We start from the raw sequence: 20,513 nt of genomic DNA, 5'->3' as shown, positions 1-20,513 counted from the left end.
CGTTTGTAGGATTGGTCCTTACCTCCCAACAGACACTGCTCAACTACTTGTCTAGGCCGCAATGACACCCCATCTGGACTACTGCAACTCTCTCTCGTCTGGCCTTCCTGCTACTGCCATCAAACCTCTGCAACTGATACAGAATACTGCTGCACAAGGTGTGTTTGACTTGCCGAAGCATTCCATGTATCTCCTCTACTCGTTTCTCTGCACTGGATTCCTGTAGCTGCCCGGATCAAATTTAAGACCCTGGTTATGGCCTACAAATGCATCAGTAGAACTGCCCCCAGCTATTTACAGGACTGGATCAACCGCTACACCCCAACCAGACTGCTACGCTCTTCCACATCTGCTCACTTGGTGGTCCCGCGCACAAAAGGTAAAGCACAAAGGTTCTCGGTTCTGTCTCAGTGGTGGTGGAACGAGCTCCCCCTCTCACTCAGAACTGCTGAATCTCTGTCCACATTTAAAAAGGGCCTGAAAACTCACCTCTTCCAGACTCACTTCGCCCATCATCTCTTAAGTTCATGTGAAGTGTAAATGCTCAGAAACCATAACTTTAAGATCGTGCCCAGATAAACCTTCACAAAGCTACTCCTGTAGTAGCTAATGTAAATGTTGATATATATCTAAAAAAATTACTAGGAAGGTGATTTGGAATCACGCATAACTTGGATAAAGTTTTATGCAGCTACTCATATGATGGACATTGATTCATATGGTGGAAAGAAACAAACTACTAAAGTACCACACATCTGCATATAAGTCTCTCTTCTTACTAATGTAATGTAAAAATCGTATTTTCTATGAGATGTACGTCGCTTTGGAGAGAAGCATCTGCTAAATGAAATGTAAACTCATGACATAATGCAGCTCTCTCAGATTGAAACATAAAACTGTTTAATTTTCAAATATTTTGCCACGGGGAGGGGTGAGGAGAGGAGAGGAGAGACTGGATTTCAGGTGTTTGGATTCCAAAAGAAATCCCATTAAGAGAGTGCGGTAGAGCCCTTAATCCTCGGCCTCCAGTGCTGTGAGTCCAAGAAGACTGATTTGCGTTACAGGTGCCAAAGAAAATCCGAGGGGGGGAAAACTAGGTATGAATCGCACTGTTGAACATACAGTTAAATAACTAACTGGCAACGCAGCTACTGAATACCTTTCAGTTAGTTATATTTAAATATTTCCGCGACCCAATATAAATAAGTATGGTTCACTGAAACACAGCTTAGTGCCGCCTGCCTGCACCACGAGTAAATGTATTATTGTAAGATATGGTCAAGAGCAAAACATCTTGCCATAATGTTGAGGTTCGAGAACTGAACAGACACCTTTACTGTCGAATTTCTGCTGCATTCGCTGCATTTAACTAGACTGTTTTATCAATTATTAACAGCTGTGTGTGGTTTTCATATGCAGAACACGAATTTTTGTACGTACACATTGTCTCTTATTCACATATAACGCTCGCAGACGACCGGTTGTCTGTGAATAAGAGACAAATGTTGAAAGAAATACAGTAATAAACCCGTTACGAGGAACACAAGTCGATCGGTATTTTACAGCCGGAAAGTTTTTTCCAAAGGAACCTCGGCCTCCACTGCTGTTTCTTACCCGGAAGGTTTTTGTCGAGGAACACATACGGAAGTTGTCGCGGACGTGGAAGTGGATATGCGAACAACACACTCACGTTCAAGATAAAAGCATAAAAATACAAGCACGTAAACTTTCAGCACTGCTTTTTATTTTAGTCTCGTGCAGACGGATAAATGTCGGATGCACCAGGTAATGTTTATGCTCCTGTTTTGGGAAAGTGGGTGTTAGCTTGACAGCTGGGCCTATCCGTCACACAGTCACTGTGCTGCACGATAAAACAGTTGCTTTAATTGGCAGCTGGACCAGTGGTGTTTACAGTTGTCATTTCACTCATACTCTCTATAGTCAGAGTCGAATGTTCTCAGCTTGCCAGCCATACAGCTACTAAGAATTGCTCTGACTGTGTATTACATTTCAGAGCCGCCCAGGGAGAAGGAAGAAGACTCCAATCTCTGTGATCGAGAGGTGAAGAACAAGGCCAGGGCCCACATAACTTGAGTTTCTGACTGAGATAGATGCTGATCTATTCATCTGTTATGTAACACATTGGTAACTGAGTTGTAGACAAGTTTCCCTCAACCTGCTGCATACATCACTGAGTACCTTTAAGACAACGTATGGTTGGCTAGGTAATGCAGTTTCTTATTGTTTGTTTACATTTTCCAACTCTTCAATCTATAGGAAGAGCCATCAGAGGACAGCAGTGAGGAGGACGAGGCATCTGGAGAAACAGAGAGTAAGAGCGATTAGGGCCCAGGATGGTACACTGCGGTTAAGGATTTGGGTTTGTCTTCACTTCCTCTTTTTTTCTTTTCCACCTTTTGTTCGGTCTGTCAGTGGACTTCCTACGTAGTCTCTTCTCTCGTACCCTGGGCTTGGGATCAGGAGAGAAGGTTCTGGATGAACTGACACTGGATGGGGTGGCAAGGTATATTCTGAGTGGCAAATGTAAGTTTCACAGCACTGTTGGGTAAACTTATACCAAGTCCCTCAAATCACACAAACTTGTTAAAATGGCACAAGGCAAATATTCTCAAAAGGCTGTATGAATGTTAATAGTAGTACAATATTTAGTGGAAGAAGTGTTTTTAGTGCGCCAGTCCTTTTGTTTCTTCCCTGAAATGTTTTAGTAAATGCTTGTCTGTGATTTAAATACACACGCAAAACTGCAGTTTTATCTCATTGTGTTTGTTTAAGTTCCTTACACCTAGAGAAGTAAATTTCATTTAGGGTCTCTCAAGTGCTACAGTTTCTGCTTGTGTTTACACAGTTAATTCAGTTGAAATACCTAAATTGTTATCTATACTACTCCACAGGTAAAAACATAATCTGCATGGTGGGGGCTGGAATATCTACATGTGAGTTTTCCTTCCTCTTTGTCACTGTATAAATGAAAGCAATTATAAGTGATGTTTTTTCCACTTCTTCTTTCTGCTAAAATGGTCTTTATAAATGCACATGTGAACAGTCTTATCGTAATATGTGATTAGTATTATTCTTTTACCTTCAGCGGCAGGAATTCCGGATTTTCGCTCTCCTGGGACAGGGCTCTATGCCAACCTACAAAAGTATAGCCTGCCTTACCCAGAAGCCATCTTTCAGATCGACTATTTCAAGGTATTCCCCATCTCAGTGTTAGCCAGATCTTTAGAGTTCTACAGAGCTATACATTTCTTGCTCCTTCTTTGGCAATTTAATAAATTATACAATAATGCTCTTGTCTTTGTCTTTACTGAGCAACTGTCTCCCCTGTATCAGACACAGTATCCTCAATCTTCATTTTCATTGTTCTGTTCAGAAACACCCAGAGCCATTCTTTGCCCTGGCCAAGGAGCTGTACCCTGGACAGTTTAAGGTAAGCAACTCGTTTTCTGACAGAGCAGAATGTAAGAGGTGTCCGGCATTTAGAATACTGTTTACAGTTGCTGCCTTCAGATGCAAAGATTTCAGAATTTGAATCCCATCTACTGCTGTAGTGCCCTTGAGTAAGGTACTTCAAAAATGGCTTTACGTTTTAATGTAAATGAGTACTACATGTACATTTAGTTATACGATATTTTGATATTTGTATTTTGATGCCTATTTGACCTCCACTGCTGATTGTTGAATGGAAGTTGCTGTGTAGGGTTCCATCAAACCATGATTGTTTTTGAATGCCAGCCCACAATTTGTCACTACTTCATCCGGATGCTGAAGGATAAAGGGCTTCTTAGACGTTGCTACTCTCAGGTTGGTCAATTTGAAGTCTGTTGTTTGCACAAACTCGTGAGTTTTTCTAGTGAGTTGAGGAATGAACCTCTGCTCTGTGATTGGTGGGACAGAACATTGACACCCTGGAGCGAGTAGCAGGGCTAGAGGAAGATGACCTAGTGGAAGCCCACGGAACCTTCTACACCTCACACTGTGTTAGCTTTCTTTGCCGCAAAGAATACAACCTGGACTGGATGAAAGGTGAGAGGCTTTGGAAATGCATGTACATGAAGCAATAAATACACATTGTTTGTCTTCTGGAAATGCACAGCGTATTCCATGGAACCTTCAGAAAACATGCAATGCTTTTTTTTTTTTTTTTTTTTTTTTTTAAAAAGAAAAAAAAAACTGAAAAGGGTATTTCCATACTTTGTTTTTTTGCTTGACCCAGCCATCATTGTCTGTTATGAAGACACAATGAATGCCCATTATAAGTATTTGCCATACAAGATTTTTAAAAAAATCATGTGTTGACTGAGTGGCTTTTGATAACTTGTCTTCAGCGAGGATCTTCTCAGACGAGGTTCCAAAGTGTGAGAAGTGCAGCAGCCTTGTTAAGCCTGGTGAGATAAGATTCCTCTCCACTCATCTGTATCATACTTTTCAGTTTTAAAGTCTCTCACATGGACTGGGACATTTATTTGATATCAAGAGTCAAGTCTTTACTATTTAATCAGGACTTTTTTTACATCTCATGATCTTGGGGATAATTTTGAAAAACTAAGCATCAAATTTAAGTGGTGTGTAGTCTGCTATGTTTAAATAGGAAAACTAGCCAAATGCAAAGTTAAGGTTAAACAACTGTTTCAAGTTAAGTCACTTTAAACTCCCCTGTTGAAAGCTGTCTGTGCTCTCCTTGATTTCTTAGCACTACTACTATCAGGAGTAAACTTCTGTCTGATCCATACCTGGGTTGCATAAAACCATTGTGGTCTCTGGGTGAACCTCATGCCTAAGCTGCCAAAATGCTATCTAAATCTTGCCTTCTCTCTTTCTTTGTCCTATCAGATATTGTGTTTTTTGGCGAGAATCTGCCAGCAAAATTTTTCACTTCAACAACAACGGTAAAGGAGGGATAATATATTGCATGAGTGGACTCCATGATGATCAGCGTTTTGTAGAAGATGTATTCTGTCTTTACATGTTACTGTACCTGATGATGCTTCTCACATTAGCCTGTATTTGACCTTCCCTCTTGCTCAGGACTTCCCTCGCTGTGACTTGCTTATTATTATGGGAACTTCTCTGCAGGTGCAGCCCTTTGCATCTCTGGTAAACAAGTGAGTGGCTCCATTGATTAAGTGGTTTTTTTTAACTTGGCAATTTTTTGTCCATGTTGTTTGCAGTCTTTTTCTTTCCAGCATCCACATTGTCTCTCCATCTCACATTGAACTCTGTCCACAGGGTTTCAAAGAACACTCCCAGGCTGCTCATTAACATGGAGAAGACAGGACAGGCAAGGACCAAAGCTTTTTTGTTTCATAATCATACTTATTAAAGCCCATTACATTATTTACGATATTGTTTACTCCTTTCTTCCCCTCACCTCCTCTGACAGTCAGATGCTCTGATGGGTATGCTGGGGTTTGGAGGTGGGATGGACTTTGACTCAGAAAAAGCATACAGGTGAGAGATGGCTGACGTCACCATTACTCCTGTGCAAAAACTGGAGCCCAGTACTTGTTTCGGTATATTTCTAAGTTTGTGTCATTGATTTCCTACTCTACTCTGACATTGTGTGCATAGTTAAATTTGTCGGTAGAAAAAAAAAAAAACTTGCAAGGTGCACATGCAAGAGAAAGAGTCAGAAAAAGTAGTTATATGTTGCATAAAGTTTGAGTGTGATTGACGTTTAGGTAGCATACAGTGCACGAGTCATTCTGGGGCTCTAAGATTGTCACCTTAGAGAGGTGAATGGCTGTTGATGTGATGCTTTTTGCATATAGCAGTAGCAGTGATGTTTTGTGGTTATCTGTATAATCATTGGGTGCTATATTTAGGGATGTGGCCTATATCAGCACATGTGATGAAGGCTGCATGGCGCTCGCTGAATTCCTGGGTTGGAAGGTAAGGCATATGTGGCACTGTTCACGAAGACATAAGTCAATCTCATCTATAAATTGCAATTCAGATTTTCTATTGCCAAAGCATACTTTATTTGGATAGCCTTGCAGAAGTCATGCAGCATGTTCTTTTTTTACACAGTGCAGTGACTGCATCTCTGTTTTAAAGGCTGAGCTGGAGGATTTGGTGAAACGGGAACATGCCCTGATTGACAGCAAAGACAAACAGGATAAAGCTAAACTGGCCAATCAGACCGTCAAAGCTGAAGAAAAGACTGCAACAGAGACAGGGAATAGTGACAAGCTAGAGTAGCTCATCACAGAGGACTGCTGAAATTAAAGCAAGTGGCTAACCAGCCTAGGGGCTGCTAGTTTCCTGGTCGGTTACTGTCTCTCTTACAAAATGTGCACTTTCTAATTGTTGGTGTCTCTGCCCTCTCTTACCAATCAAGTCTATTACCCCCTCACTTATTTATTTGGTTTAAGCTTTCACAGACTGAAATGCAGTAGACATAATTTTAAAGAGCAAATTCAGTGAGTAGAGAGGGAACAATAAAACTCTGAATGCTGCAGAAATTTTGCTTTGCTTGGTTTTTTAATTTTTAGAAAATCACATGGAGAGAAAATGTCTGTAGGGCGGAGGTCTTAACCTGTAAAACTGTAATTTACTGACAACGAAAATTATTCGCAAAGGAAGAAATCTTGCCGATGCTGTAAATAAACAGAAACCTCTTCCCTACACTAATATCAGTTGTTCCTAAATATTAATATATCTATTCTGATATTTTCAGCAAAATTATTTTAAGTTTTGCTGAGTTAAGTTTATAGGATTTCCTAACCATTGCTCACACATTTTGTTTCATTAAATTTCTAATGTTGAGGTGTTTGATACGCTGTAATACCTGGTAGATTGAGTGAGATTGAACTGGCTGCTGTGGGCTGTTCCTGATCACGTTGCTGCCGTATCTCATCTGGCCACATAGTGGTACATTTGTTGCATAAGTTTAAAAAAAAAAAAAAAAAAAATGTAAATAAACTGGTATCTAGACTGGAACAGTGGTTCTGTGTTTTTTTTTTTTTTTTTTTTTCATAAGGACTCTGGTTGTACTGCACATATAAGTACTAACTAAGCCCTCAGATAGGAGTACATATATAAATAAACAATAATACTTTCTAGACTATGAATAAATGTTCACTAAATAAAAATTATACAAATAATATTCCTTTATTTTTGTTGACTGAACAACAGAATTTTTTCAGTAATTTGGAGTGCATAATAAGTGCATAATACGTGTAAACGTGATGTGACCATTCGTCACAAAAATTGAATTAGTACTGAGTAGCTATTGTTTATTTGCTGTGACTCAATTTGAATAGCTTAACATTTAACACATTATTTTTAATCCTTCAATATGTCAGTTGTTATGCTGATACGGCACTTGTCTCAAGGGTACTATTGAATTTGTGTCATCAGCTTTTCGACCACAAGATCAGTTTCTTACTTCAACTCCTGCTGCTCACACACACTGCTTTTGTGAGCAAAATCATAATAGATGTACCTAGAAAATATTTTTTTCCTGTGGAACTAGTTACAGAAGTGCAGTTTGCTCACTGTTGCTTTTTCCTTTACGCACATGCGTCCGTGATTAAAAGGCATAACAGAAGCCCTGATGTTCCTGGCTTTGAACGAGAAGCAAGTGGCTGTAAACGTGTGCATGTGTTTGACGAACGCACCCATGAACGGTGGAACTCTGCCTGTGTTCTGCACTACAAAACTCAGTTCATGCTTCCCTGCTCAGCTCTGTGTGTTAATAGTGGCGTGAGGTTAACCGCACATTAGAGAAAGAAAGCGGAAGACATCATAGAAAAAGAAAGTCGAACATCTTGCACAAGAACACTTTGTAGAGAGAGAGAGAGAGAGAGAAAAACACTCCGAAAAGTGAAGTGCAGCAGAAAAGTGAACAAAGCTACCCTTTCGGACGCACAAAAATTAACATGCCGAACTGTGCGCTGCATTAATCTATTCCTGCAGAACGGGATGTATTGTGAAAGAGAGGAAGAGAAAAGACGTTAAGCACTAGGGGAGCGTTGCGAGACGAGAGGGGAATGAAACGAAAGGGTCGAGCCTCACGAGAGATAGAAGTCGTACAGGCAGTTGGTGTGGTGGAGAGGCGCCCTTCTGCACGTGCCTCTGGCACATAGAAAGAGCACGAGGACTAATCTGTTGAACTGCAAAGCAAAGGTGAGTGGTGTCCAAACTTCTCCCATCCTCTCACGTACATGTACCTTCGTTCCGTGAACACGTCTTGTTGAGTCTTTCTACATGTGCTTTCCTCGTTTGGTGGGATATTTGCCCTTTTCTTATGGAACCAAGAAGTGCTCCAGGTGTCTTGACTGAGTGGGTTTATGAGTACAGTTTTTTTTGCTTGAACCCCTACGGGTTAGATCTCCAGATCCCAATCCCTTTTCCAGGTCATGTTTTTGTAGACATTGTAGTTTCAGGTTCTTTCAGTCTTTTAACTATATGCAAAACAAGTAGAAACTCTCAGTGATGTTAATCGAAGATGGTCCAGTTTAGGCGTACGCACATTTTCATGTTAGTAGGAACTCAGCACCTCCTTAGAAGGAACATTTCTGAACTTCACCAGCTCTCTTACACACAGGTTCTATTGTCTTCTAATACGTAAAGCCTAACCCTCCAATTTCGTGGAACTGAATGAACACAAAAGTTAATTCAAGGTTGCAATTAACACTAAAAACTTGTCACTTCCACAGCATTAAGCAGATGTTGTCAAGACCTGGTCTGAAGTTCTGATGCACCTCACTACCTTGCTACAATCATTTTATCTGGTTATTGCTGAAATAGCCATAAACCCATTATGTTTCCTCTCTCTGCTTCAAGAAGCAATGCAACTATTTGTAAAATCTTGATTTCAACAATATTGGTATTAACTCCACATTAAATTGGGCTGAGAAGTAAATTAGAGCTGGAACATAGTGTTCTGAAGGCAATGATACCACATCTGGTTTCACACAAGAAAGTGTCATACATGGTGGGTTGACAGAGCTGTTCTAGGGAGGAAACTAAGATGTGACATCATTATACACCGTTTCACTCGCTTCTGGTCCTTTCCCCGAGTTCCTTTCATTGCCACAATTGTGTTACAGTAACAGCATCGGCATCCATGGGGAGGAACAGGGTAGTTTCTGTGAGACCCAGTTAGATCTTCTGAGCTTCCTGCAGTCGTTCTTCAAAGCTGCTGATGATGAGGGGTTTTGAAGACTGTGAAGGTGAGATGCACAACTCGGACAGGTGAGTGACAACTTTGTAACGTTACACTTCGAAAGTGCTGGTAGCGTAGCGGTTAGTGTTGCTGTGAGCTCAAAGGTTGTGGGTTCAAATCCCACCTTCAGCTGTAGTACCCCTGAGTGAGATACTTACTCTGAATTGCTTCGCTAAAGCTGTGTAAATGACTGTAGGGAGCTTAACATTGTAAGTTGCTTTGGAGGACAGTGTCAGCTGAATGAATAAATGTACTTGGTGTGTTTGTATTTAGGGATGGTGTGCTTAGAATAAATCCAGAAAGGGAATTTATTCATTATTTGTAAAGTAATTGTATGCTATTCATATGGTGAGGGGGCGCAGTGGCACAGCAGGCTTTGCCAGGTCCTGCTCTCCGGTGGGTCTGGGGTTTGACTCCCGCTTGGGGTGCCTTGCTATGGACTGGCGTCCCGTCCTGGGTGTGTCCCTCCCCCTCCGGCCTTGCGCCCTGTGTTACTGGGTTAGGCTCCGACTTGCCGGGACCCTGCCTGGGACAAGTGGTTTCAGTCAGTGTGTGTGTGTGTGTGTGTGTGTGTGAATTCATATAGTCCTAGAATAGATAAGGGGTTGGGAACTGGTACAAAATAACCAATTGATCCCCTATACAACTGCTCCTTCTTCTGCTCGTTTCTAAGGACCTCCGCAGAGATGTCGAATGGGGGCGACGCGGCCTCCAGTAAGACCCTAACCCTGCTGGACAGGCTTCGGCTGTGCCAGCCTGCCTGGGCCCTCGGCAGCCCCTGGACCCAAGAGGCGGTTCACACTGCGCTTTGGGGTCGACAGCCTGGGGTAAGCAGGGCGTCACTAAGAACTGCAAACCAGCCATCAGTTTGTGCACATGATAGAAATGTGTTATATGCTGTACTGTGTGTGTGAAGTATCATCTGTTCGCTGAAAAATAAGTTGCCTGTAAAAGAAACTCATGCAGCTGGTCATGCTGGTCAGTTATGTACTTCCTGTTCCTCTCTGCTAAAGTAGACAACGCGCACACACACGCACACACACACACACACACACTCACAATACAGTGCTTGCACGTCTGCGGTAGCTCAGCAGGACGGTTTGAGTGGCTTTGAGGTTTAAAGTCTGAATTCAGGAAAAGAAGTATGCGTTCGCATGCACTGATGGTTTTCACAGCCTATTTTCTCACTTTTCCACCATCCCGGTACCTTAGAGTCACCGATCGTTTTTAATGTCGCATTTTTCTTTTCCTTTGTCGGTACGTCGGACTAGTATGAATGCAAAGGTGTTGCCTCTTTCAAGCGCGTTCTCAAACATCGCTGTCCAGCAACGAAAGCTGCAGAGTAAGAGGTGCTCGCTACGCTATAGCCGTGCTTTCACGCACATATAGGTTTGCATGAAATTAGAACTTACGGAGGAACATAGTGTGTCAGAAGTGTGTCTGCTGTGTCATCGGGCTGGGTTTCTTCTCTGTCATTACTGCAGTGGTTATTTTAACTGATCACTTAAACAGGAAATAGCATCTTGTAGCACAATTTATTCTCTTCTTGACTCTATGGCTTTTTGAAATCAGTATTTAACTGCTGCTGCCAGAGGCAGGCGATTCTATGACGGTTAATTACTGAATTTTGAAAGGGCGTCATCGTCCAGCGCACCTATGACTTTGGGCTTATGTGTCTACAACCGATCTTCGTTTCGCAGACAGACCCCTGGCAGGTTCACACTTTGACGGGGGAAGGTCCGTCATTCTTTGGCGCTTGTGAGCCAAAGGACCGTGCTGAACGTTAGGGGCGTGAGGGCAGGGTCTCGAGCCCTACGTGCTGCTCCTGAAGAAAGGGCAGTGATCAACGTGCCTATTTCTCACAGCCTATTCCAGCGAGTGAGTCCCGGTCACGTAAAGAAGTCACCGATACGGACATTTACTTGTAGATGTTGCCCAGGTGCTCATTCGATCGGTTCCTCTTCCCCTTTGCGTGTTGGCAGTCAGACAGCGTGTCCTTTCTTTGGCTGTTGCAGAAGTGGCGTAAGGTACGGGAGATCTACTACAGCCGAGGGTGTTTGCGGGAGGGAAATTCAGGAAATGAGAGCAGCGGAGTAGGAAGATGCTGGATGAGAGATGATGGAAAGGTGCTCCATTGTCACTTGGGTACAGAGAGGTGTTTTGGCCAGGGTCAAGCTGGAAAATGAGTGATTGGCCTGACACGCTCAAGAAACTGACCACCAAACAGGATCCAGTTATGAAAATAATTCTTTTACACCTTGACCTCTCCCTGCCCCCTGGGAATAGAGTAGACTGACAATGTGAATAAGAAAAAATTACTGACTGACTTTCCAGATCTTCGTTTAGTTTTACTCTTTTCGGTTGGACGTGTAGTTGCCGAGAATTATTAATTGTTAAAAACGAACTATCATTGTTCAAAATCTGAAATTTCACACTGCATCGACGAAAGAGCGACTAAAAGACTTGGGAAAAAAATGTGAGAAAAAAAAACAATTCTTAACAGCGTGAGGTGAACTGGAAAACGAAGTGGAAAGTAGAGGTGTTTAATAATTCTGTAAGAGGTGGACGATTAACGCAGCCCAGGGAAATTCCTGCGCTCGGTGACTTTAGATTTTCCTGGTGTGGAGCAAAGTTTCGGTTGGTATGTGGTTTGTACCTGGAACATCATGCAATTTGACTTCCTGCTCGAAAAAAAATAACTTGAAGCGGCAAACCTTGTAGGTACCCCTGCCCTGAAACGAGGGCACCTCTCTCACAACATCATCCTTTGGCTGCTCCTCAAGGTACGAGACACGCGGCACCAACGCTCCTTGTTTTGAGGGTGCACATCCAACGGCATGAAAAGAAAACAGCGTAAACATTTAACCGCAAGCACGAGAAGTGCCACTACATTTTCGCTTTATTAAACGTTGCCACTTTGTATTTTCAAGGGTAATGATTTGTTCTGAAACGGTTCCAGCAGTGTGGCTAGATGAGTTTAGAAATGCAAACATGCAGAGCAAACAAAGTAAAGCCTTTAGGGATTATGAACATGTATAATCGTTTTTTTTTTCTTTATACATATGTAGATGCGCTGTGTGTGTGTGTGTGTATTTTTTTCTTTTGCTTTTTTTCTCTGTCACATGCTGAAGGTTGTGGTAACTATTCTTGTCTAGCAGCATTGCCCTGATGCTTTTGGCTCAGACTTCCTGTAGCGTTTGTGCGAAGGCTGTCAGGGTTCGAGAGCGGAGCTGGGGGGGACGTTAGTGCTCGGTAGTCCCCGAATGACTCAACGGGTTCTGAGTAAATCTGCCCATTTCTTCTTTCTTCTCCATCCCTCAGCCTAGAGAACTGTCCCCCATCACCTTTTCCAGGAACCCCTGTACTATCAGAGATGACTCATTTTCAATTCTGTTGCCCTGACGTGTTTGTGCCACCACTCTGTAGAGCTTCCTGGTGCTTCTAGACTCGATGTCCCGCCCACAGCTGTTATGCATGTCTGTAGGAGGCCGCGGTGAACCCGTGAAGGACTTCCCCATCCGCAACACTGGTGCAGGTACAGACCTCTGCAGTGCACTGAGTTGTGTAAAGGTTACAGTTGAGCAGAGAGAACAGTGATTAGAGCTGTTGCTTTGCAATCGAAAGGAAGCAGGTTCAAAAGCCTTCTCCTGCTGCAGTACCTTAGAGCAAGGTACTTACCCTGTATTGCTCTGCTTAAAATTATTCTGCTGCATTGATGGGAAAATATACTGCATGTATATAGCTTGATATACGAACCTCACACTGCGCACGGCTCTGGAGGAAACCTTCGGTTACATGAATAATGAAGTAATTTTCGTCCAGAATAATGGAAAACGTTGCTCTCGAATTATTGCTTTTCAAAATTTCAAAGCGGATATTTACAGAAGTAAATAACGGAGTGGCTTACGGACGCGGACTTTTGTAACTCGCGGTCATCGGTTCAAGTCCTAGCGGGGGTCCTGTTGTACAGCTCATCCTCCAAGCGAAGTGGGTAAAGCTCTAAGTTGCTTTTGATAAAAGCATCAGCTATGACACTAAATATTCTTGTCTCTCTTTCTTTTAGTGTTGCACCTCTCAGAGTCCCACCTGGGTTTCTCAGACCTGGACCAGCTAGTGGCCTTCTATTCTCTGAGCAGGTGAGAGCAAGATTAATCTGAAACAGCCCGTGGTTGAAGAATCACACCTTCGGATGTACTGCTCTGCACTCTTCGCGCTTTCCTCCCTCTACATTTTGCAATGTTCTGCAGACAATAGCAGTCATGCAGCTTATGACATGGATTTCTGGGAGCTGAGCTCATGTTGAGACCGAGATGTACGTTGTTTCACTCATCCAGACATTGGTGGAACACACTCTCTCTGTCACTCACACACCATGGGTGAACCTGCTGGGTTGATAACGCTACGTAGCGTTCAATGGAAGCCGCTTTGGAGAAAAGCATCTGCTAAATGAATAAATGTAAGTGCAAATGTTGGTGATATTAAGTTGCTCTGGTCATTTCTTGACAATGTGTGCTCTCTCTCTTGCGAAGGGATGTGCTGCCGGTTTCTTTGTTCATCCCTCCATGTGTCTTCGGCTTTACTGAGCAACCAGAGCAAGTGTTGTCCACCCTAGGCCCCAGTGAGTCTCTCGCATCACCCTTGAGTCTTTTCATACTTCTTTACTGTGTCAGTGATATCGCGATGCTCAGCATTCTCTCGTAGTCATTAAGTACGCCTGAATTGCGGCTATTTTAATTTCAGTTCTTTGTTTAGATGGAGGGGGGTACAGTGGCACAGTAGCACAGTGGTGCAGTGGGTTGGACCAGGTCCTGCTTGCCGGTGGGTCTGGGCTTCAAGTCCCGCTGGGGGTGCCTTGTGATGGACTGGCGTCCCATCCTGGGTGTGTCGCCTTCCGCCCTGTGTTGCCGGGTTAGGCTCCGGCTCTCCGCGACCCCATATGGGACAAGTGCTTTCAGATGATGTGTTTAGATGGAAACTGTTGAAATAACTATGATCAGTACACTGGATCCTCAATTAACAAACACAAGTGGGACCAGAAGTCTGGTTGTAACTCAAATTATTTGTAAACCTCAGTCATTTATATCTCTAATTCACATTCATTCAAATCTGAATTATACACGTCCCTCATTTTAGTGATATACCGCAGTCAGTGAAAGTTTAATAATACCGAGGTCCCTCAGTTTATTCACGTGCTACGTTCTGTAAAAACCTCACAAAAAACTGTAATGAATTAAAAATTTGCCGCCAGACTTTTCCGTATTCCACTTTGATCAACCGCTCGTCCTGTGCGTTGTTACCGTGTTCCAGAGTCTATCTTGGAAAAACAGCGTGTGAGGCAGGGAACACCATGAATGGGACCCCAGTCCTTTGCAGTTCTACTATTTTATTATCTTTTATTAACAAGAAGCAACATGAGCAATAATCCACAGCTTTTGGCCATTTTCAGTTTGCCTTGTTATCCGTACATTCAGTAAAAGAGTATTAACAGAGATGTGCCTGGAATTATTTACAAAGTAGTTTCAATAAAGGTCTCAGATACACCAATGATAAGAAGAATTAACTTCAAGCTACATTAAAACCAATGTGAAATGACCGAAAATAAAAATGTCATCTTCATAAATTCGTATTTAATGCAGGTTTTTAACTGATTTATTCCATAAACATGTGCGGTGTTTGCCCTCTTGTTATTGTTCACTGATACTTAAGAAGACCCAGAATGAGTGGGAAGTGGGTGGAATGAAGGCATTTTTCGTTGGTGGCTCTTAGTGAGACTAGGAAACACAGGTGACCTTCGCTCCACAACATTTTTTTTAAATAATCAAGTCAAGCAAGTAGAAATAAAATTTAATAAATAAATGGAAAAATGTTCATATCTTTGGAGTGTTTGTAACATGAGGAACCAGTGTAAACTGTATACACAATACATGTAATATGTTGGCAATAAGTCATAGGAATGACCTGAAATGAAACTAAGTAATTAGGGGGGTGCGGTGGCGCAGTGGGTTGGACCGGGTCCTGCTCTTCAGTGGGTCTGGGGTTCGAGTCCCACTTGGGGTGCCTTGCGACGGACTGGTGTCCCATCCTGGGTGTGTCCCCTCCCCCTCCGGCCTTACGCCCTGTGTTGCCGGGTAGGCTCCGGTTCCCCGCGACCCCGTATGGGACGAGCGGTTCTGAAAATGTATGCGTGAAACTAAGTATAATCCCGATATAAATAGAATGTAATGAAATTAACTGAGAGTTTCTTGTAAAACTGCTTATTCCCTGTCTTTTCTCAGTTCTTTTCCTCTCTATTTGTTTGCTCGACAGAGTCTTGGCTATGCTCCAGCCTGGACCCAAGTCATCTGATCCCAAATCCATCTGGACTCAGCATGTGCTCCATACAGGTAAATTTGAGTATTTCACTTTTACTGTAAAAATTGTTTGGTGATTAAATGTCATCTGTTTAAATATTGACTGCAGAGTACAGTACAGTGCAACAGAGTACAGTACTGTTTAAATCTTGCCTGCCACAGTACTCAGACCTTCTTGATTGACAGGTGACCTCTGCAAATGGAGCGCTATGCATCATCAACCCGCTGTACCTCCACGAACACGGGGACAACTGGCTGATGGAGCAGCCTCCTTCCAAAACCGGCTCTTTGCTCGCCAGACAAACAGCCAGCCACAGGAGAGAGAGACGGCTGAGCACAACTAGGACCTGGCAAGGGGCAGGCTTACGCAAATTTCGAGGGCCATCGCTGGACCAAGAGCCTAGCAGCATAGGATGTGATGGTTCGGGTAAAGCAATCCACGCATTTGCGTTTCCGTTTCGACATTAACCACACCGACTGCTTTTCATCACTGCTGTTGGAATGACTGGGAAAAATATGTTTATGAGAAAAAAATTCTGCGTAACTCAGTACAAGCATCTATTATTTGCATGCATCAGTTTTCCCAAACGATGCTGTTTTAACCTCTGGAAGAACCGTTTCCAGGTGTAATGTGTTGTTGGAGTGTATTTGTTTTTTCAGTTTTAGTATTCTACGGTAATTACGTATTATGATTATGTCTTTTATCTTCAATTAATCCCCGATAATTCTTCGTTATATTATTCACCGTATGGCGTGCATCTTTATGTGGTTTTCCTCGTACGCCTCTGAGATGACCTACTGTGAAGTTTCTAGAACACCACATAGACAGGTTTTGTGCAAATTGTTCTCTCAGACACTCATCCACATGGTGGAAGTCATACTGATGGCCATTCTCCCGTCCTCTCCTTCAGCGTCCCCCGTGACCCAGCCTCCTGCTTCCCCCGCTGCTCCTGTGGTACTCAGGAGGTCCAGCCAGCCCACCCTTGACTCCTTCAAGAGAAGAGGACACAGGGGATCTGCAGAGGATATCGTGACCTCCAGGGAGTCCACGCCGCTAAGCAGCCCTATCCCACAATCCCCACACCGTGTGTCTTGGATTGAAGACGGGGTGTGGATGTCCCCCCCTCCGCTCATTTCTCTGCTTCACCCTCCCAGCCTGGAGCTAGACTCCCTGTCCATAAGTAGTCTTGAGGACGAGTCTGAGTCCATCCCAAGCCCTGCCCACACCCCCACTCACCGCCTCCCATTGGTCCTGGCTGACAAGGTAAAGCACCGCCTCTCAGCTGTGGGACAGGCTATAGGTGGCCTCATGTCGCCACAGAAGCGACTCACCTACAGGGTGCAGGAGCTGAGCGAACGGAAGAGCGGGGCCTTTGCGGAGGGTGTACGGGCTTTCGTGGAGAAGATCCAGAAAGGCGGCGCTGGCCTCCACCCCTCCGCAACCGAACTGCTGCAGGAAGTGCGAGGCACCCTCACGAGCCTCCGGGAGCTCCTACTGGACAGTCCAGAAATACATGCCCTGATCGACAGCATGGGGGACATGGCCGAGTGGGACATTGGTGAGTATGTAGCAGAGACCTTCACGGTGCTACTTGCTGACATCCTCTTGCCGAGTGACTAAACCGCAGCTCTTCTTAAAAATTGAACTATTCGGCAAAAAACATGAAATATGCCACAAAGCGAAGGCCAGAAAAGCCTGTTCCGTCAGCTGGATGCCTCAATGGGGAAAATGCTTTAGCCTGTCATGTGATAGAAATGACACCAGCACAAGCAAGGCCTACATGGAGCATCATGACGGAACACTGTGATAGACCCGTTCAGTTTAGTATGAGAACCATGGCTACTAACAGTTTCACCTTATACGATGACCTCTTATAATTAGTGAGAATTTTAGCTAACTATGAAGAGCAGTGATTCACGACTGAATTAGGCCATCATTAAAAATTAATTACAATGTATGAATCAAAATATGCAGAAAAAATCCTAGAGGAACAACAGTGGATATGGAGTATTTTTCATACGTGCGTAAAACATTTTATTAGTAATGGTTGTGGTGAGTAAGGGGCCTGAAGTGTATGTTGTTTTATTGTTCACCATATAAATCGAATTTCCTGCTCTCGCATCTTAATGTTTCCGTGGACGAACTGGAAATCTAAGCTGGAACGATTAATACATACGATTTGTTCATAAACGCGAACGAAAACGCCATAAAAATTATATATGACTAGGTATTCAACCATTTTTGGTAATAGGTCTGGAGCCTTTAGCTAATGCTTTGCACGGCCTCGGCTTTTCCTGTTCCGAGCTCAGGGTTCGGAACTAGGTGCTGTTGGCTACAGCCTCTATATTGGTTTCCGGTTGCCCAGGTGAAATGCTACCCACAGGAAGGTATGCTGATCTCGTTCTCGCGTGGAGCCGTCTGCTCTAGCGGGTTTTTCTGAAACGGAAGCGATGTCATTTTGCGTGCGAAAGAAGAAAAGAAAGCTTTCTTAGCTCTTAACTCCAGCTGAGGCTTGTTTTCAGACGTCGAATCGTAGCAGGATATGCAACGTGTCAGTGCTGAGCAGCTTCCCTCCGGTGCGCGCGCACACACACTGGCCGAAACAGCCCGTCCCATGGGGAACCGGAGCCTAACCCGGCAACACAGGGCGCAAGGCCGGAGGAGGAGGGGACAAATCCAGGACGGGACGCCAGTCCATCGCAAGGCACCCCAAGCGGGACTCGAACCCCAGACCCACCAAAGAGCAGGCCCCGGCCAAACCTGCTGCGCCCCCCTCCCTTTCCCTGCAGTGCATCTGTGAAAATGTTTCACGACATAGGTGTACCAAGGGAGCATGGGATACACCTGCAGCACTAGCCCAACACTTAGACTCATACTCTGTCGCTATCTCTCTATGCTCCCCATGCGCTCGTCTATTCGTAGAGCTCGGTGCTTCCGCTCACGACTTCCACGACCCTCCTCTCCACCCTGCGCACGCGAGCGGTCCGAGCGAGCTCTCGGTTCTATTTCTGACGTCCGGCAGCGCTCCCTCCCTCAGCCGTGTACACAAAGGTGCGATGTTTTTAAGCTTAGTGCTGATTTTATCACATCGCTTGACTTCTCTACTGCTGTATTCTGATTGCCTCCGTCGGTAGCTTTCCCGGCGCCATCGGCGTTACTTTTTACCGATGTGACGTTAAAAGTATCGGAGAACACGTGAAGCGGTGCAAAAATTTTACTCAACAGAAAGCGATGCATTTCATTACTGCAGCTTGCACATGATGCGATGTTACTGTGCAGCGACCTAGTACATTACATTGTGATATACTGTAGTACTTACATTTACATTTATTTATATAGCAGATGCTTTTTTTCTCCAAAGAGACTTACAATGGATACTGTGTTGTGTTATAGTACTTACCCTGTGCGGCGTGTTCTCACCTGCTGTCCTTCTACTCATGCATCTACACAATTACTACAAATACTTTGCAGACTTGCCTTCCCAGAAGATGCATATTTTTCTATTTGTGGAAAGGGTTTTGAATGGGGGGCGCGGTGACGCAGTGGGTTGGACCGGGTCCTGCTTTCCGGTGGGTCTGGGGTTCGAGTCCCGCTTGGGGTGCCTTGCGACGGACTGGCGTCCCGTCCTGGGTGCGTCCCCTCCCCCTCCGGCCTTCCGCCCCGTGTTGCCGGGTTAGGCTCCGGCTCCCCGCGACCCCGTATGGGACAAGTGGTTTCAGATGATGTGTCCGTGGGTTTTTGAATGAAAGTGTTCTTTTTACAGCTGTTCAAAGTTTGTCATGTGACTCTTTTATCAGTTTAACTCAGTTTTTTTTTTTCGTATTTGTTGTATTGATCAGGCTGCGGGTTGTGCGTTTGCTTTAAGCGACAGATTTGGTTCGTGCTCTTTCTGAAAGACTTCAGCGGGTTATTTTTATGGGGGTCAAATGGAATTCGACCATGATGTTTAAACTAGTTTCTCTGAGCTTGGGATATAGTCATTTTGCAGGCTACATGCATTTGATTTTTAGTTATATAACTGTTTACGTGGTTAAATTAAAGCTCAGTGATTCATTCAATTGGCTCAAACACTCAAGTGTTGTAAGGGTTCTGTAGCTTGAGCAGCTTTGGAAAGAACATGTGTTGTACGAGAACTCATTTGCCGTGGACCAAATGATGTCATTCTATCCGTGGAAGGAATGCAGGAGATACACGTCCAGGCCACAGCGCCAGTTAGTATTTCCTGCTCCGCAAAGATCGTGCAGGACATCTGCGTAAAATTTTGGATGGAAACGCCGGGCCGCGTTTGAGGCCGAACTCTTCCCCTTTTGGTTTGCGAGCCGATTCCGGTGATTCATTCCCACGGAGCGCGTTTAGTTCACTCGCTGTTTGTCCGGAAAACCGTACTGTACAGACAGCTCAAAAAAGTTTGTTCGGCTAAAATCTTCGAAAGAAAATAAAGTCTTTTAGTTTAGGATCAGTCGATAAGAAAAAAGATTTCCGCAAAATTCGAACATCTTTGTCTAGTACTGCAAGCCCTGACAGCTCAGTTATATATTTTGCTCCTCTGTTTCAGCCTTAAAAAAGGGGGGGGGGTGCAGCGGTGCCGTGACACAGTGGGTTTGACCGGGTCCTGCTCTCTGGTGGGTCTACGGTTCGAGTCCTTCTCTGGATGCCTTGCAATAGACTGGTGTCCCGTCCCGGGCGTGTCCCCTCCCTCTCCCTGCGACCCCGTACGGGACAAGTGGTTTCAGACAGTGTGTGCGTGTGTGTCTTTCATCCTTTTCCCGATTTATTCCTGTTCCTGTCCTCCTCTCTTTACATTCTCACTGTAGATGCGATGCTTGAGCTCGCCATACACAAGGCGCTACTCAAGCCGGTTCAGACCTACCTCTACGCCTCTCTCCTGGACTACCGTAACCGTGACGGCTCCATGCAGCGCTTAAAGGAAAACCAGAATACCATGGGGAAGCAAAATCCCGAGGCCCTC

At 44.2% G+C, this 20,513-nt stretch overlaps 2 protein-coding genes across 2 annotated transcripts in view; both read left to right on the top strand.

Moving 5' to 3' along the window:
- The first annotated feature begins 1,628 nt into the window (after nt 1-1,628).
- Nucleotides 1,629-6,915, top strand: sirt2 (sirtuin 2 (silent mating type information regulation 2, homolog) 2 (S. cerevisiae)). Its single transcript, XM_018742722.1, has 16 exons — nt 1,629-1,785; nt 2,015-2,061; nt 2,278-2,332; nt 2,434-2,544; nt 2,913-2,954; nt 3,107-3,213; nt 3,395-3,451; nt 3,757-3,825; nt 3,918-4,047; nt 4,350-4,409; nt 4,855-4,910; nt 5,050-5,126; nt 5,251-5,302; nt 5,405-5,472; nt 5,847-5,913; nt 6,079-6,915. The coding sequence occupies exons 1-16, from the start codon at nt 1,770-1,772 to the stop codon at nt 6,220-6,222; spliced, it is 1,158 nt and encodes a 385-aa protein (XP_018598238.1). The 5' UTR covers nt 1,629-1,769; the 3' UTR covers nt 6,223-6,915.
- Nucleotides 6,916-7,835: 920 nt separating this feature from the next.
- Nucleotides 7,836-20,513, top strand: part of rinl (Ras and Rab interactor-like) — a 15,974-nt gene continuing 3,296 nt past the window's right edge. Inside the window, exons 1-10 of the mRNA XM_018742686.1 lie at nt 7,836-8,151; nt 9,078-9,222; nt 9,867-10,020; nt 12,620-12,728; nt 13,257-13,329; nt 13,723-13,811; nt 15,500-15,576; nt 15,730-15,970; nt 16,455-17,102; nt 20,359-20,513. The exon at nt 20,359-20,513 is cut by the window's right edge and continues 163 nt beyond it. Of these exons, the coding sequence (XP_018598202.1) occupies nt 9,173-9,222; nt 9,867-10,020; nt 12,620-12,728; nt 13,257-13,329; nt 13,723-13,811; nt 15,500-15,576; nt 15,730-15,970; nt 16,455-17,102; nt 20,359-20,513 (1,596 nt within the window). The 5' untranslated portion in view covers nt 7,836-8,151; nt 9,078-9,172. The remainder of the gene's footprint in view (nt 8,152-9,077; nt 9,223-9,866; nt 10,021-12,619; nt 12,729-13,256; nt 13,330-13,722; nt 13,812-15,499; nt 15,577-15,729; nt 15,971-16,454; nt 17,103-20,358) is intronic.

This window comes from Scleropages formosus, chromosome 10, assembly GCF_900964775.1.
Source record: "Scleropages formosus chromosome 10, fSclFor1.1, whole genome shotgun sequence".
Classification (NCBI taxonomy): domain Eukaryota; kingdom Metazoa; phylum Chordata; class Actinopteri; order Osteoglossiformes; family Osteoglossidae; genus Scleropages; species Scleropages formosus.
Note: the sequence above shows the minus strand (reverse complement) of the source record. Positions and strands in the feature narration are given on the sequence as shown.